Source organism: Vidua chalybeata, chromosome 4, assembly GCF_026979565.1.
Source record: "Vidua chalybeata isolate OUT-0048 chromosome 4, bVidCha1 merged haplotype, whole genome shotgun sequence".
In the NCBI taxonomy this organism is placed as follows: domain Eukaryota; kingdom Metazoa; phylum Chordata; class Aves; order Passeriformes; family Viduidae; genus Vidua; species Vidua chalybeata.
In genome coordinates, this window is record NC_071533.1 from 7468323 (window position 1) to 7486505 (window position 18183).

At 38.7% G+C, this 18183-nt stretch overlaps 1 protein-coding gene across 3 annotated transcripts in view; it reads right to left on the reverse strand.

Annotated features, from left to right (window-relative positions):
• Positions 1-18183, reverse strand: part of NR3C2 (nuclear receptor subfamily 3 group C member 2) — a 190444-nt gene that overhangs the window by 74711 nt on the left and 97550 nt on the right. For all 3 annotated transcript variants that reach the window (XM_053940777.1, XM_053940776.1, XM_053940778.1), the window contains one exon: positions 5333-5472. In XM_053940777.1, coding sequence (XP_053796752.1) covers positions 5333-5472 — 140 coding nt within the window. The remainder of the gene's footprint in view (positions 1-5332; positions 5473-18183) is intronic.

Here is an 18183-nt window from a genome sequence, read left to right on the forward strand (position 1 = left end):
TGGAACACTTGTTAGTCAAATATTTGTGGCTACTTTAAATCAGCATGCACTGACTAGGCCAACCCCCGCTCTAGGAAGACTCTGACCTGCTGGGATGCTACCCTGTGATGTGTTAAAAAAAGAAAACAACAACAACAAATTACTGCAACTGAGCTCCCTGTCACATCATATGAATGCCAAAATTTCCCTGCTCTTAACAGGATTGGGAAGGTAAGTGTGTAAAAGTCTGTATGTTGCTTGAATTTGTGGCAGTGGAAGGCTTCTGCCCAAGATAAACCAACCTTACCACTGCATCCATGTTCCATTTACTGGGTGTCTGTGCTTGTGCAGGCTGGCTATTACCTACTGAGCATATTATTTTACAGATGAAGCAGGCTAGAAATTAATATTCATAAAAGAAAGAACAAAAGACAAATGACAGAGTGCAGGAGAAGAATAGTTGCATGCAGCCCTGTGCGTGCGTTTTTCAAGGCTAGACAGCTGCCCGTATTTAAATTCTCATACTCATCTATCCCACTCCGCAGCAACACCAGCTCACACAGTAAATAAGTTACCCTCAAAAAAACTGCAAATGTTGGGAAGTCTTGGGGGAGGGAAGAAATTATTAACGCTTTTGGAAAGGAATGAATGCAGATTTTCAGCTTCCTTGATATAAAATATTTTTTGTATCATTTTCACAGCTATTAACCAACTTATGTTCTTTGTGGCACTGCAGCTGCTAAACCCACTCATTCTGTGCTTGTTTTCAAAGCAAGGCACTCCGTCACCTTGGTGGTTCCCAAGTCTCCCCCCTCCTATCTGAAATGCTACCACATTATGCTTGGTCCCCTGGTGTTCACTTCTCATTCACCTGAATGCACCCAGCATATTTTACTAAACACTGGGCAGTGTTTCCCATGCAGGCCACGTATTCCAAAAAGCCACAAGGAAAGATTTTCCTCATGTTTCACCTCTCCCCAGCTTTAAAATATTCAGTTGCAATATATGTTAGATCCTTTATTCTTTCCTTTTTTCCCTTATGTCTCAACTCTTGCTGCTTGGGTATTTTTTTTTTTCTTTTTCTCCTTTTTGGGGTCCCATTGCAAATTTTTTTAGCATCTTCCTCCTACCAGTCTCCTCAAGTCCGAGCCCTTAGTAGCTAAAGCCACCCTGGAGAAGGAATGAAGACTTAATTTCACAGAGCAATACTGCCTGCCAGAGCTAAATGCAGGAAAAGTCCTTTTCATATATCTATGAAAGCATGGCAGGCTGGTGGCAGCTTCAAACCTATAATGACTTAATTATTTAAATTTTATTTTACACCTATTAACCATAGCATATCAAGTAAGAGTAGCAGCTGCTAAATGAATTTGACCAGCTCACTTGCCCTCAGCAGATCACCCATCTGCTTGCTCTTCACCTAATATTTCTGTTTGATAGGTTGTAAAACAGATTCTTGCAACAGGTCAGGAACAGAGTCAACTTCAAATCCCACATAAAAATTTCTATGAAAACATATGGACATCTATACTGAGTGATGTCAAATTTAGAGAGGCCACGGACCTTAGGAAAGTGGATAAAATGAAAATTGCAGCCTGTTACGGAAAAACACTGACTCCATTACAGTGAATGAACAGAAGAGTGGAGAGTGAAGAACTGTATGTATAATTAATTATAGTAATACAGACCTACAAAATTCATGGCTGCACACACTGCAAAATGGTGTGCAAAACGCCTGTTATGTGTCAAATTCAGTTTCATACTGCATAAAAATCATTGCTTTTTTAAATGATCAATACAGTGAACTCCCCTGTTCACCCCTAGCATTCTATCGAAAGTTATGCTAATTAGGCAAATTATTCAAGAGTTATGTATGTTAGCATTTCTCATACCTTGATAAGTTTTCCACTTCAACTGAAATGAAAACAAAACCAAAAAAAGAGAGAAGCACACAGAGAGAGGCTTTAGTTTATCTTCCACTAGGGCCTAGAAAGCCTTGGGAAGTTCTTTCATGTACAGTTCATAGGAAAATCACCTGTTTCTGAAAAAACAGGTAGGATTTCTTTGTTCCTACGCTGCTCACTTAGGGGCACAGCAGGTTTGCAACACCCAGGAGGCATCAGATCAGACTGAAAAGTTTCCTCCAGCCAAATTATCCCTCCACTCTAAACTGGCAAAAGTTCAGGCGAGGAAAAAAACCCCACAACCCTAGAAACTTCTGTTATTGTGCCTGTGTTTTTACTTCAGAGCTGAAGAGAAATGTATTTTTTTAACTTAAAATTGAAAAACTAGCTTAACGGTTAACCTTCTGGAACAGAAATCAACAGCAGGATCTGATCTTTACTGAATGATCCCATCTTTGTATTTTAAAAAAAGGACAAGCTTCCCTATAACTGATCCAATATAATTTTGTAATGCTCCCATTTTAAGTAGCCAAAAATCTCCAAGAAAATATGCAAAATAACTTAAAGAAAATGGTCATTTTTGCTGTAGTCTTTAGCACCATACGGAGATGAAAAAATGCCTTCCTTTCTTCTTACTTCCAAGCCAAAGGAAGAATAAAAGATTAGCAACTTATGAAACAATATAAATTTTGATTTAGGAGAGATTACCTCATACTTGTCTGGAACTTGAACAAATGAAGACTGAAAATGCAAAGCATAGGCAAGAACAGCTATGATTTCTGACTTCAAGCCTGTTACTCTCCTTAGAGAAAGCTGCTTCAGTGGAAAAAGAGAAGACAATCCTGGCCAGGTGCTTTAGGTTCCCTCACAGTACAGCATGTTTTCAGCATATGACTCTGTTTTGATCATAAATTCAAGTTCAAATGACTTTAGGATTGGTCATATTTGTAACTGAGGAAAAAATCCCATAGAATAAAATTAACCTATGTAAAAATGTATTCGAAATGTATATACCTTTAACTTTTGCAGTGACACCACTTACCAACACTTTTACAGTCTAAAGATATATAATGTTTGCAAGGCAGATCAAATTTATGTTAATGACAAACTCATGTTTCTTCATACCAGTCTCCTGTTCATCAAGTCAGTCACCAAAAGGTCTGTGCCTACTTGATACTAAAACTAGTACTTGGATAATTTACAGCCTTGGAATTAATGCCATCTGAAACTACTTTTGATATTTTACCAAAAAACCCATTTTAATACTTTCTTTGGTCTACAGCTATCCTCCTAAATCCATTAGACATTTCCTGAAAGTTCCAAGATACAATTAACTGGGAATACAATTACCAGATTTATAATTTGAAATGTAAACTTTAGTCTTTTTTAGTTTCTTGGGCTTAAATTCCAATAGTTGTTATTTTCTGTTATAATCTCTCTGGTTTTGTAGGATTTCAGAGAGGAATTGGCAATCAATGGCTGTTCATGGTGTGATGACAATGTTAGCAATTCCAGCTGAGACCCAAAAAGCTGGGTAGTGCACAGAGTTCTCTCTCCCCAAATCCCTCTTTTCTCTGTTTCCATGCTTTTTGACCCAATTTATCTCCCTACTTCAGAGACTGATAGAGGGGCTGAGTCGGAGGAGACCTTTAAAAGTCCTTGCAAAAAGAAGGGACATCGTCAACTGAGGAACGTTTAGTGGATCATGAAAGAAATGTGTGTGCCCCTGTGCTACAAATATTTAATTGTTTCAATTATTTCAAAAAGGAAACTTCAGGAAGGGGTGTTTTATCGATCCTGTTCCCAACTGAAAAATTTATGATGGCTCTACAAGAAACCTCTTGTTACAAAACTACCTACAAAACCTTTCATTTATATGGACTGTGCCAGGATGTTTGAAGCCAATATGTGTGTTATGTTTTTGCTATGCTCTTTTTTGGGCCAACACTCTACAATACATTAAAAAAAAAAGTGCAAGACAAGATAAAATTTCAGTGTCTGCCTAGCAACAATGCTACTGGTAGCATCAAGAGCTCAATCATATGCATACCAAGAAGTCTAGACAGTGTTCACATACCACTGGTAGGTACATGTATCTTACTATAATGACTCTTAAAAATGTATTTAAAACATATCAAATTTTTAGGGATGACAGGGTAGCTTTCTCTTTAATTTTTAATTTTTTTTTTGCTTAACTTGCAAACTTTCAGTAATTACTGATCAGTTTTAATTACATTTAAAAAATGTCTTTCTATGCCAGATCAGAGAGTAATCCTTTCCTAATAATTTTGGCTTCTGAGGCTTGAAAACACAATCTTGCTGCTCTGTTAACTCCTAAAGGGATCCCTTAGTAATTTTTCATAAATTCCTGTAAATCTGGATGGGAACATCCATCATGGTATGTTGGAATGGTCAGCAAAAGAGATGTAAACGTGGACAAATAGTACCTTGAAATTAGAGTGATTCAAGACTGGAGAGGATGCTTTCCTGGGAGGCAGGAAAGGAGGAAGGAAGACAACAGAAGGTGCTCACTTCACACAGTACGTGCAGGTATACGGAAACCTTCACCATCACCACCACCCAACCAAAAAATATCTTCTTGTGATTCAGGGGTGAGCTCAGACATGGATGCCTGAAGAGCCATCCATGATGTGGTGTGGAAGTACATGGAGGAAATCACTCAGCCAACAAGAGGAAGGTTTTCCAGTTCATGTACTATATCAAACAACTAAATTCTCAAGAAGAAGTTGGGGAATGAGGACATCAAGGTCAGCTACTGCACAACTGTAAGAGAAGATGTTTTCAGCAAGGGGAAACCTTTTCCATGTCCTTATAACTTTGGGAAGTTAATTTCAATTAGATTTGACACTTTTGATGATAGATAGATAAATAGACTGATAGACATTACATGAAGTCTTGCTTTCAGTGACGCACAAGCCCTCCAGGTCTGTTTAACAGAGAGCTAAATCCTTATTGCCATCAGAAGTCGATTTAATGATCACAGAAGAAATTAATCACACCTCACACTGCCTCACTCTTCTCAGTGCACAAGCTGGACACCGTATTAAGGCCTTTTTTTTTTCCTTCTAGGGTTTTTTCCACGAAGATAAATCAGTAAGTAGCTATCTCCTACCTCATCTGTGGTTGTAAGAACATTTACTCATCAGCAAAGATTTCAAAAAACCTATATGGTATTTATGTCCTTTGCATGCCATGAAGTCTTATTATCAGATATTAAAAACCTTTTATCCACTTGAAGAAGTTGCTTACAAAGTCTGTTAAAGTCACTCAACATTTTTTTTCATATTAACAACACAGAATTTTACCAACAGCAGAAAACACATACGAAAATTTATATGTATATATATATATATATATTTCTTTTTAAAAAAACCAAAAGAATAGATTTTGTCTTTTGTGTTGATATTTTTTGGTTTGTGTTTTCTTACCTTCTACTGCTCTCTTGAAGAAAACTTTACAGCTGCCACATGTAACCACCCCATAATGACATCCAGATGCCTCATCTCCACACACCAAACACACTTTGGAAGGTCTTGAAGATCCAGTTGATACACTTCTCAATGAAGAGCTGGAGCAAAAACAATCAAACAAAACAAAATAGCTATGAATATTTCAAATCACACCAGCCATAATACAAAGTTCAATTAAGAATTTATAACAGGTATATTGCTCAAGGCACCTAACAATTAGGAAACCACAACACTTTCTGGCAGTGCCTAGCTGAATACATGCTTTAATTAGTAAGTGCAATATTTTTACTGTCTGTTTTAAAACACCCATAATATATCAATGTTAATGTGAGAAGTTACCACAAGGGCAGTGGAATTTATTGGTAGCAGATGATTAAAACTGAAAATAAAAAACAAACTAACTAACAAACCATTCTGGCAGCAACCTGGCAGCAACAAATTTTCTTTCTGTTTCTTTATTTGTTTGAAGCCTTCACAGCTAAGGAGTACCTGTAAGGAAAGCTCTAAGGCCATTTGATGAAGTAGTGCAGCAAGGTGATATGTACTCCCCTGTCTGTGCTCCTGCTTACCACTGCAGTAGTTCATGAGCTTACTTCTGATATTCCTGCAATCTAGCAGTTTACTTCCCATGTAGTTTTGAAGTCTTTGTACATTCTGCAAGTGCAGAAGATCCTCCCATATGCCTGTAGGTGCCAGAAAAGCAGCACTGGAGGTTCGCACCATCCTGAAGTTTCGTAGAGCGATGCACCTTGGAAGCCTTCTTCAATCACCTACCTCTGTCTTAAACTACAGGGCACCTTTAGGAAACACTTTCCACTGGCAACTCTCAAGGATCATGCTTTTCAAAAACAAGTCACATTTCCTGATCCTGTGAGTTTCCTCCTTCCTTTCTTCCCCCAGGAACTGGAAATGCCACCCTAATGCAATGGACATGCTTGGAGAAACATGCCAGATCCTGAAGGAGATGAAAGCTTTGGATCCCTCCCATGTCTCCATGAAGCTGGAGAGAGTATCTCCTTCCACACAGCCTCTCTTGTCCAGGTAAATGTGACCTCTTGCATTTCTTACATGTTAATTCTCTAAATGCTGCCAAAAACTAAAAAAACAACCCTGAAAGACTTCCCACCAGTAGGGAAAATATCAGGTAGTTCAAACTGCAGGTCACAGGCTATTTGTCCATCAGCCACTGGGAAATGAAGTCCACAGGTAGTCTCAATTCAAATATAACATAATGAGCTTGCTTAAGAAATCTCAAGTATGAACCCTTTCCCTTTTTCCAAATTTCTAACTTCCTTTAAAGAGGTATGCAGAGGCCAAGTGATTTATCCATGGAGCACAGCTCGAATGTCACTCCAATGAGGGACTGCAGCTCCCCTGGCCCACAGCTTTACTGCAACATCAAATCTGAATGTCTGCTTAAATGACAGTGTTCAGTGTTAATCAGAATGTTCCAAATAGTATTCATTCCTGCTCTTGTCTGCTCACTAGTCTGTTAGATTTACTAGTTTTAGTCCTTGTGCTATTTATACTCTCATTACATAACATCACACTACTTGATAATTGCTAGGTGATGGCATTAGCTCATCTGTTAAGAGAGAAAGCCTCACCAAATCCACGTTAAAATAAGTTCTGCGTGCTCCAGTCACAGTCATACCTGCACACGCTGCATTAATTTACCCTCAGGAAAAGTAACTTTTCCAGGATTTATCAAGGCCGTGCTGGTATTCAGCTCTGATGTGTTAAGGCAAAGAAAAGGACTTTCTCCCTCCAGCACGTTCCATACTGCATGAAAAAAATTAGGCCTCCCATTCAACAAAACTCTTCAAAAGGTGTCTGCTTTCTAGAGAAAATGCCAATAACCTGGAAAACTCACCTTGAAAATTCTCTTTCTTTCATTGCAAACATCAGTATTTTGCCTGAGAAGGGAAACATTTCAATTTTGACATAAGACTAAAATGTCTCAGGGGATTTTTAATTTTGATGCTGCGTGTTCCCATTTCTTCATAAGACTGGCAAAAACTTTCCTAGTCTTTCTACACTGAAAAAGGTCAGTGTATTTTTTAATATCTAAAAAAGAGGTAATTTTATTAGAGAGCTTTTCCTGCAGAGAAATGGAGGTTTCCAGGGTATCACAGCAGTGTGCATGATTTTTATTTTTATATATACGCGCGCACATGCTTCTCTATATATACATACTGCATATATATATGTAATTATGTATTATTTTTAGTTGAAAATAAATTGTCACGTAGGATTTGCAGAAGGTGGGAGAGCCTTTTTTTAGATACAAGCTACCCTACAAAATTGCACTTTCACAAAATTATTAGGTTAAAAAAAAGTCAGCAAAGACAAATTAAGACACCAGTTGATCCACAACTATTATTAAATGCCTACCTAAGACGCAATCTATAGCATATTTTATACAGTGCTCCTCTCCACTGAAGACTTAAATACAACTGGAAGGTACAGCCTGAATACAAAGTATGTATTCAGCTACTCAGCCACAGCATCACAGGTGGAAGCTTAGCATTCTAGAATTAAATCAAATTAACTCATTCTTTTATTCAGTTCAAAAGTGGAATTCGTTGAAACACAGATGAGGCATTTTCATTCTTAACAGGAGTGTCAAATATGGAGTTGCTTTTAAATACTTTACTGCAAAGAAACATTGATATTTGCTCTTGGTACTTCAATCTCCTCCAATTTGTGCCAGCTCTGGCTATGATTGCCTTCAATGAACAATGTTCGGCTTTTTTAAAAAATCTCTTATGTTCTCTTCCATCCATGCTATACCAGAGTATTTGCCAAATCAAAATGCTATTGTAATACCTCACACAAAGGTAAAGTGGTGCAAATAATGAAAGGCTGAGCCCAAAAATATGCTCAAATCACAAGCTAAACCTCTTTAGAATGAGGATAACTCATTCTCTCCATGGAAGCTTTTCTTTCCAAACAAGGCACACACAGATGGTTGTACCTTTTCCTCCTAAATCTCTCTCTTTTCAGGCTGTCATCCCTTTCCTTAGTGACCATTGTGAAAAATATCTGACTGATGAGGAACCTACTCCTTGGCCTTTATTTCAAGGCCAGACATCCAGTGTGTATGACATAAAAAGACACTTCATTTATTCATCACTTTCATTAAACCAATTATTTTTATTAATCATTATAGCCCTTTATTCTATAATATGCTCAGGCAGAAAAACTACACTAAACCCCCTACACTGAAATTACTTCTCATGCATGCTCCAAGTTGAATATTTCCCTTTGCATTCATTTTCCACATCAACGTGCTGTAAATTTTTGCCCAGTAAAAATGCCTAATGTAAACTGGTATGTGGGAAAAGTTACAGGTAGGTAACACTTAATAAGCAAAATATCAGTGTTAAATTCAATTGATTATAACAGAGATATCTACATTAATTTAATTTTTGCTCTTTTTTTTGGAGCTCAGTTTGATTTTTTGCTCCAGATGAGAAGTTTAGTTACAATACTCCAAGTTACTTAAGGAACAAGTCATTCTCTCTTCTGGTATATCCAAGAGTTGATCCATGTAAGAATGAATACCATAAAAAGTATTAGAAACTTTACAATTGACTCCCTGGAAGGTAATTAGCCTAGTGCCAAATATCTGTTTGAATGACACACTAAATCTAATGGCCACAGCAGGTTTCAATCTTAAAATTCAGATTGAGTGAAAACACTGTATTTACCCAAAACCAAATCAGAGCCTATACCCTATTGCTCTGAAATTTAACACAGTTTTTAAAAAACTTGTACACAACGAACTGTTGTTGAGCCAGGACATTCCTTGTGGGTGGCAAGCTAGTTTCAGTATAAACTCCCAACTGAAAACACCAGAAATGTGAAATAGTGCCACAGAGCTGGCTACTCTTTCTCATCTTCAGAAGCCAGTGGCTCCCATAGGTTGATTAGGCGTTGTTGCTTACATGCTTCTCTCATTATTTCTAATACAACAAGAATAGGCAAACACACTCCCACACCCTTCCCAGAAAACTCCACAGGATTCAAAGAGAGATCTACCAGAGCGTGCATATTTTATCCCACTGCTGTTACAGGCAAGGGCAGCACAGGGGGTTTAACAATGCCAAATGTATCTCCTAAATGATTTGTAAAATGGTTGCTTCGATGGCTCCAGTAACATTTGTCACGTTGCAGGGTATGTGATTAAGAATAAGCCTGATCTATTATCCCTAACAGTGCAAATGCTGGCAGTTAAATGCTGACCTTGACTAGCCATTGCCATCAAGCTCATTTGTGCCTCTCAGAGTTGGCTTTAGTAATAGTTATATGGAGAATTAATTAGAAATAACAGATTTTGTAAAGAAGAGTCAATAAACCCACAGATAATCCAGCATTTAAAAAGCTGATTATATAGGTTATTATGCTTTTCAAACCAGATGTCATACAGGAGCACAGTTTAAACAAATGATGCCTCTCTGATGATAAAATGAAGCACTCCAAAGAAGCATAAGCCACAATATGTATTCCGAAGTCATTTGCTCCAAACGCTTTTATTATTATGAGATCTGGATGAGTCCTTTTTAATTCCACATCATTGACTTTTCTTTTTAATACTGAAATTTTCTGGCAGTAAAACAAACAGAAGGAACTCGGGTACGCCTCAATAAATAAAGGTATGCAAAAACAAAGGTAAAAAGAATTTGAGATTATAGAATCATATTTTTACCACATGAAGAAAAAAAAAAAGTACCTGTAAGAGGAAGAATAATCAGAATATCCAAGATGCAGAGGCTGCCAGCACTTTACTTCTACCCTCTCACCTCATTTCTGAAGGGGTATAACCTCCCTGGAGTCATCTTCTGCTGGGAACCAGCACCTAAAAACATGATAGTCAACTCTGCACTTTGAAATACTGCCACTAACCTACCTGTGCTTGCCCAAAACAAGAGCTGGGTATTCCACTTCTCTTAGCAGCTCTCCCAGTACCTTCTAACTCATTGTTCCCTCAGTCCTCATCATAGTAGACAGCATAGAAACCATTTCCTCTTCACATTGCCTCCATTATTTTTGTGCATGTCCACATAGTAACAATAATTTCACTGCCCAAGATAACTCTATTACTCCTTTAGAAAGTGACATACTGGTCAAAACCTGTCCAGTAGATTATCTAGTCAACCAATTCACTCCACAATGATGGTAGTCACAACCTCCCCCAGTGCCATGTATCATCTCCCAGATTCTGCTCCATGCTGCCTGCTTTAATTGTCAATACTGATGTTTGACCAGCATCAGTTTCTGTTGTATAACCTGAATTTTTAAAGAGCTTCACTGTAGGAATGAACTCTCTCTCCTATAACTACTTGAATAAAGCAGGTTAGCAGGCTGGAAAATGGTATTTCTTAAATGTCAGAGTATATAAACCAATCTTCTTGTCAGCAGACCAAGAAAGCAGAGAGGAGTGAAAAGGTGCAGAGATGAAATGATCAGAATTTTGGAGGAGAAGGCAGTCACGTGGGACCTCGGGAACGTTGATCTAAGGAAGACCTGCTGGAACCCAACCACCCCTGATCCTCAGCAGCAACACTCCCAGAGCAGGCAGAGCAACATTTACCCTCTTTGAGGGTTTATTTTAAAGACATTTAAAAAACAAAAACAAGCAAACAACAAACAAAAACAAGCAAACAAAAGAATTCAGTAGCTGTGATATTACATTTAAATTAGTGGTCAGTCTCCATTAGTTATTTAGGTTTTTTTTTTTTTTTAAAGCACAGAGCTTTTGTATTCCAAGACAGAAACCCTTCAATTTTTTGAACTTCAAACACTACAACCTTTTATAATCTTAAGAAATGCTAAGTATGATGGAACATGTAGGAATCTGATAGGAAGTGCATTTAGTTAAGAAAAAGCAAACTGAGAACCTGGATGGTGTTTTTCCTCGGCAGCTCCAGCTTTCACTTGAAGTTACTTTATTTAGCAATGCCTAAGGGTCACACATCACACTTTCATACCTGGATCTTAATTATGATAACAAGCAAACTCTGACATGCACTAATAGAAAAGGCTCCAACCTCTTTCCAAGCCCCACCAAATCTAAAAAGATGCACTTAGGATTTAAAAAAAGCATTTAAGTTCCAATGTTTATTCGGCAAATAGAATCTGATGCGTTCTGTGCCGCAGTCAAAGTGAACAGGTTCCTGTATTTAGCTTAACCTTAAGGCATATGTTGATTTTACAAAATGAAGCAAGTGTGTTATGCTCCTTCAGTTCCCATTTACCTTACTGGATGCTGACAGGACTCAGCATTTTCCTCCATCCAGCTGTAAACCTTGACTTTTCCTTGACCTTCTCTACTGAAATATTTTGGTAGTAACCATAGTCGGCAATCCAAATTTTACCTCCAAATAATCAGCTGACTACAGAAAAATATAAACTTAAGCATCAACCAAAGTGTGTTCTGATGGACTGAAACTGAGGAGCACTTATTTCCTAGGGAAATAAAACTAATTTTTACCCAGTGATTTAGTGATCAGAGAAGTATAACATCCTCCTACTTTTCTTCTGCAATGCCCTTTTCTCCTCTAACTGCTGTCACAACCTACCAAGACACAACTGCCCCAGGGAAATAAAATTTCCTTGCTCTGCAGGTTTTTCAGTATATAGATATAGTGATCTCTTGAAATTGAATGGTTAACCTAAAAGGGGAATTTCCTATCAGGATTAAGCCTTTGGTTTTGGTAGGCAGAGAACTCCAGTAAGCCTCACAGTGCATTTGCTCTAACTTTTCATATTTGGCCCACTTATAGAATTAGTGCAGTTTAAATGCATGCAATGCTGGTGTTTGTGCTGCTGATTATAAATTGCTATGTATAGCAAGATAAGGCAGGAACAGTTTATCTGGAAAATTATCTGGTTAATTATTGAAAGTCTGCTTGAGGGGGCAGAGAGTACATTTAACTCTTTCTTTTCCTGCACCTGCTCACCTGCCCTAACTAGGAGGAGACACACAGCTTGGAAGATCCAATTTTTCATAGCAGGGCATTTTCCACTACTGAAAGCTATGCAAGCCATTATGCACCCTGGTAACTCTCCTACCAGGGCACAGCAGTGTTTACCTGGTGAGGCTCTGCTGCCTTCTCAGTCAGAAGCATTTTAAAGCTGCATAAAATGCCATGATTCAAGTAAGCCTCACTTGCTGATGGGGGCACCAGTGGGAAATCGTAACCATGAGGAATTTCAGTCAAGACAAGACTGCACAAGTACATTGCTGTGCTACTGAAGGCTTCAGAGACAAAGAAAACTGAATGAGCTAGGGAGAAAAATGCACAAAGAAGGCAAATGCAGGGAGATGCTACCAGTAATAAAAGCATCTCTTTAAAAAGCCTCCTCCTTTTAAAGTAGGCTCTCAACTTCACTTGAAGTTTTCCCTCAGAGTTTAAACAAGCAACTCCTAAAAATACCTTCCTTTGTTTGAAAGCTTTTTTTATGAAACCCTTATTACATCAATCTGAAATGACATTGATGATCAGAGTATTGACTGTTATTGACCTTAAGAAATGTCATTCTGTTGCAGACAAAAATCTACCTGATACGTCTGGCAACAGCTTGGCCCTAAAAGTCCTAGAATAACTGTATTAAAACTATTAGTTTACAACAGAAGCAGTTTGGTCCAGTTGGACGTACTTTCCTATTACCAACTGTTTGCTTTGACTTCTGAGTGCATGACATGCTTACAGAGAAAGCTACCACACCATTAATACCCTAACCACAACATAAAAAGTTTACGAGAGTTCCATAATCAAATAAATTTTTTTCAAAATTAAATTATTTCATAATAGCAAAAAGTAAACTGAACTGCCATCCACTGTCTACTGGGGATTAAAATACCACAATAGGAAAACCTCCAGAGCAACCATGAAACCATAGGGAAAAAATGCACCAAAGCACAAAAAAAAGGTTACCATGGGAACAAAGGCTATTTTCCAACTTGTCACATAATAGCCCCAGTATGGCAGACCTTTACTTATAAGAGCAATCCCACAGGCTTAGGAAGGCAACATGTATAATTACTGCTTGATCTGAAAAAATCTAAGGGGAAAATTGAGTGGTGGGTTTGGTCTTTTAACACCCTTATGCCCCCCTCCCCCCCATCCACCAAGACAAAATTAGGGTGGATGTTGAAAGTGTATTGGAATTACAGCACTAGTGTCTGCTACATTAAAATACCACACAGGAATAGAAAAGAGACATAGGAAGGTCTGCACACCAATCTAAACTTCACAAACAGGACATAGGGGAGAAAGAAAAGCAACAGGCAACTTGCAGTATCATTTAGCATGAAGTACCAACACAGAACTCAGTGCTAAGACTCCAGCCCATGAGTCTATCAGACAAATTCCTGACAATAACAGACTTGAGTATCTTGCAAGATGCTGGGAGTTCTGTGAACATTTGTAAAAGTAAGATTGGAAAAAATAAATAATCCCCCTAAAATGATCTCTACTAATCAAAGAGTAATAATCCTTGATAAGATTAGGCACAGGTGTTTATATTTTACTGGAAGTTTCCAGCTTGGCACTAGCTTCAGATGATACAGTGAGGACCAAACTCCAACTTTACCACCATTTCTGATTAATAGGTATTTTAAAAGACTAATAGTCACATTATTTTGAAACATCTGTCAACTTCTAAAACCACTACTTGAAATAATGATGGCTTCCTTTTCACTAACATTTTTCCATTTTTAGGAAATTCAACCTGTTCATTGTGTTTTAATGCATGTCACTATTACTTGATACATGAAATAGGATGACTCTTGCAGCTCTAGGTATATAGATATGGAGGTAGTTTGTAAATTTGTATTTTCCACCCTACCGGTCTCATGGCCCAAACCAAACATCTTCCTAAAACTAGAAGGTAGAGTTTCCACATTTATCTTTACTAATCCTGTCTTGCTTAAAGAATCACTTCCCTTCCCAGTCTCTCTGGCTCTCAGGATGCTTACCAACAGTTTGCAATTGGATCCCCTCCAGCAATCATAATCCCAGTTCAACCTGTGAATTTTGTCACAGGTGAAACAGCCTTCGCGGGCTTCGTATATGCTTTTAAAAACTGTGATGATTAGCAGAGCACACAGCAAGCAGCAGCTCCAGTTCAGACAGGGACATCACTTCCCACTTGTCCCACCTCCACTTACAGTGACGATTTGCAGAGATCCTTACTCTTGTATTTACCCCAAGGTAAGTTCACTCCTGTTGGTGGTGATATTGTCGACTGCCACATTTACTTGCACACTTCAAGTTCCTCTGTTTTCCCTTGCATGTCATTTATGTGGAGGGTCAGGCAGCATGAGCCAAAAGAGAGGTACATAAATGAGTATTCAACTGCCCCATTTCCCATCCTACTCCTGTAGAAGGAATGCAGATATTCTTTCTATACTTCTTCCTAATTTAGAAAGTCAGGTAAGTTGACAATGGGCAGGGTGAAGAGAAGAGAGATGCAAGTCACTCGTCTTTGTAGTGCCTTCCTCTCTTCATTTGCTTGAAAAAGGGCTTGTCTTGAAATGGACACAGAGAAAAAGAGGGTTTAAACTCATCATCACCAGTTAGAAAGTCATGGCATACTTGCACCCATGAGAGCAGTTAGGAAGACAGTACTGCCAGAGCATCTGATCCCATACTCCAGCATATATATAACCTGCATGTGTGCAAATGCACTGACCACATTGATTCTGTACAGCCTTCAGAGTGACTTACAATTTTCAATTTCACATAATTCTTGGGTTTATCTATAATTATGCCTGTTTTGGGCATCGGGAAACCATGACAGAGGAACGGTTTAGGTGATAGAACAGCATCGGATCCAAAATGCAGTTATTCAAAGTTCGGCACAACAGCAAAGAATTTCGACCAGAAGTACTATTAAATCTTGGAAGAAACAGTTTTAGAAACTAGATGCACTGTTAACATTCCAGAATCCCTTTTAAAATCAGCAATAATTACATAATAGGAAACCTCTGCTCCTATTAACTAAATAAAAACACTATTGATAGCTTGTCGAAGTAGAAGGTAAAATCAGTGGCATGTGTTTTAAAAATATTCCAACCCCCAAGTCCTTTCAACTCCCCTTTCTCTATTTTCACAGCAAGTATAACTGCTGACATATAATACAGCTATACTGTATTAAGTAACCATAAATTTTAACTTTTAAATCAATTAAAATACTCCTCCATTATATGTCAGAGTGACAAGTAATAGCCTGCTGAGTGCCATGGAAAATTTTGGTCAAATAGCAGATGAGGGCTGCAATCACTGACTGATACCTAGAGCAAAGGCTTTTGGTAATTCTCCCACAAGAAATCACAATTGCTGACAAAGTTCAAATTTGTCTTGACAGGATTGTCAAGGCAAACTAGAAACGTTCACAATTGCAAGTCAAAGAATTCATTTTTATTCAGCTGAAATTCACTCTACTGCTCACATACTAATGATACACAGGACTGTACCTACCACTCTCCGGCTGAGTAGCTGAAACCCAGATAGCAAAGACTAAAGGAAAATGGGAGCACTAAGCAAAGCACACACCAGGAGAGTTATATTCAACAACTAACACAGCCCCAGCTCATCTCCTAAATCCTCTGCTACATCCTGCCAGAACTCTCTTACAATGTATAGCAGGCCTTGATTTTGGAAGGCAGCTTGCATTTAACTTCAATGGGAATAAGAGCTGGTACAATAATTAAAAATACCACCATCCCTTCTATGTCAGGAAAAGGATGTTTAACTGTTTATGCACAAAAGCACACTACTGTAGAGGCAGACAGAGTTTATGAGAGTGCATAACAAAGTGCTTGTGCATAAATTTATACAAGTTATACAGAAATCAAGGTGTATAGCAGAGTGAGCAAACATTATTACTTGCTAATCCATCACCCCCCTAGAACTCACTTATGCAGCCTGTTTGTTGGCACAGACTTCCAATTTCCTTTAGCAAGAACTGCAATATTTGCATTCATTGTTATACTACAAATATTACTCACTGACACAATGGGTCCCACACAGAGCCAATTAAAACCAAAGAACCTGGTGACACATTCTTTGCTTCATTAAGCAGTATCATCAAAATCACTGAATGGTCTGGGTTGGAAGGGACCTTGGGACTCATCTAGTGCCAACCTCCTGCCATGGGCAAGGGCACTTTACACTTGACCATGATGCTCAAACCCTATTTAACCTGGCTTTGAATTTCTGCCTATTCTAAAACAATCTGCTTTCCCTCCTCCCCACCCCACCCTGCCTCCTGTAGCCACCAAAATTATTTCTGTTAAAAACAGGTGTGCAATATGCAGAATAAGCATTTGGGGAAGAAAGAAGATGACTCAACAAAGAGTAAGCTTTGAGCACCCATGGTTTCAAATGTTGCAGCAACCAGAGTGTTAACTCCGTTTTATCACACAGCTGGAGGATCCAAGAAGTCCCCATCTGCTTCAGACCACTTCACCCCATGCAGCTCCTGGTGTGGGAGCCCACTGTTGTCACAAAGATATAAGAAACCTACAGCTTCCTTCCTTCTGTGTTTACTTTTCATGTTCCTAAAGAACATACACCAAATAAAGAGTAGAGCTCTAAAGTATATGAAAATGCTTTGCTATTTAAAAAAATTATTGTCATTCAGGAGCAAGAATAATGAAAGACCCAGGAAACAAGTTTTCTCCTTCCTGCTTGCAACATTTAACAGGAGAAAAATGCTAACTAGCCCCTTTCCTCCACTGGGGGCACTAATTGGGTGCCTTTCCTCCTTCCAGTCACTTCTTTTAATGGAACTGGTAAGAGATAACAGCTAAAATGGAATAGCTGTAATAGCTACCCACTGTCAAATTTAGTTGGAGTTGGCTGACATTCAAAAATCATTAGGTGGGAACACACAGACAGCTCGGTTACATAAGGATCTCCTTAGGCTCTGTCTAGGGGTCTGCTGGACTTGCTACTGTAAACCAGGAACTTTTTGCAGCACGTTATCAGATACTCATCTGATTCACCTATTCTTGTTTGTTTTCCCCAGATAAAGTGTTCCAGTTTTGCACTTGTCTGTAGATGTCTAGTTATTGAATTTGCAAAAGCTTGACCACACTGGAGAGCGCTCTTGTCTTTTTTGTGGTTTTAGACTCCAAATGTGGACTTTCCATGAAGACATCCTTTCAATATTTCCTGGACTTTCATCAGAGCCATCCTAATTTTAATGAGCCCAAACAAAGCAGCTTCAGGCAACACTGTCCATACCTTTTCCCTTGAAAATCTGTATCTGTGCTCCTGTATCTACAAAAAAAGTATTTCTAAGCTGCTTAAACACATTTGCAAGAACTTGCCAAGACCTTTTCCAGGCTTTTTACACCAGCAAGGACTCAAAGACAGTCCAAGAGGAACTCACTAATGCTTGAGAGAAGCGAGGCTGTTATCCAAATTTCACAGTCATACAGAGGAATATTAATAAAAGTAAATGCATACCAAGCACTTGTTTGAAGTTCAACGCTTCTTTCATTCCAGAAACACTGCTTTAAACCCACAAATGCTGCTCTGCCTTTTGTTACCCTCACTGCTGACTGTGTTGTCAAGTGCAGCAGTGCTCAGGCAACTTGCTGCAGGAGCAGCGCAAATTGCCTACAAATGTCAAGCCCGTGAATGTCTCCCAGTAGAGCGAGGCTGAAGCAGCACCCAAAGTTTGCCTCACACAAGTGCTCAGGCCAAGCTGCTTGGCAGAATAACGTGGGGAGTCAGTCCCTCCTGCTCTCAGCCCTTCAGGAACCAACTGCAGCGGCTGGCAGAGAGCGG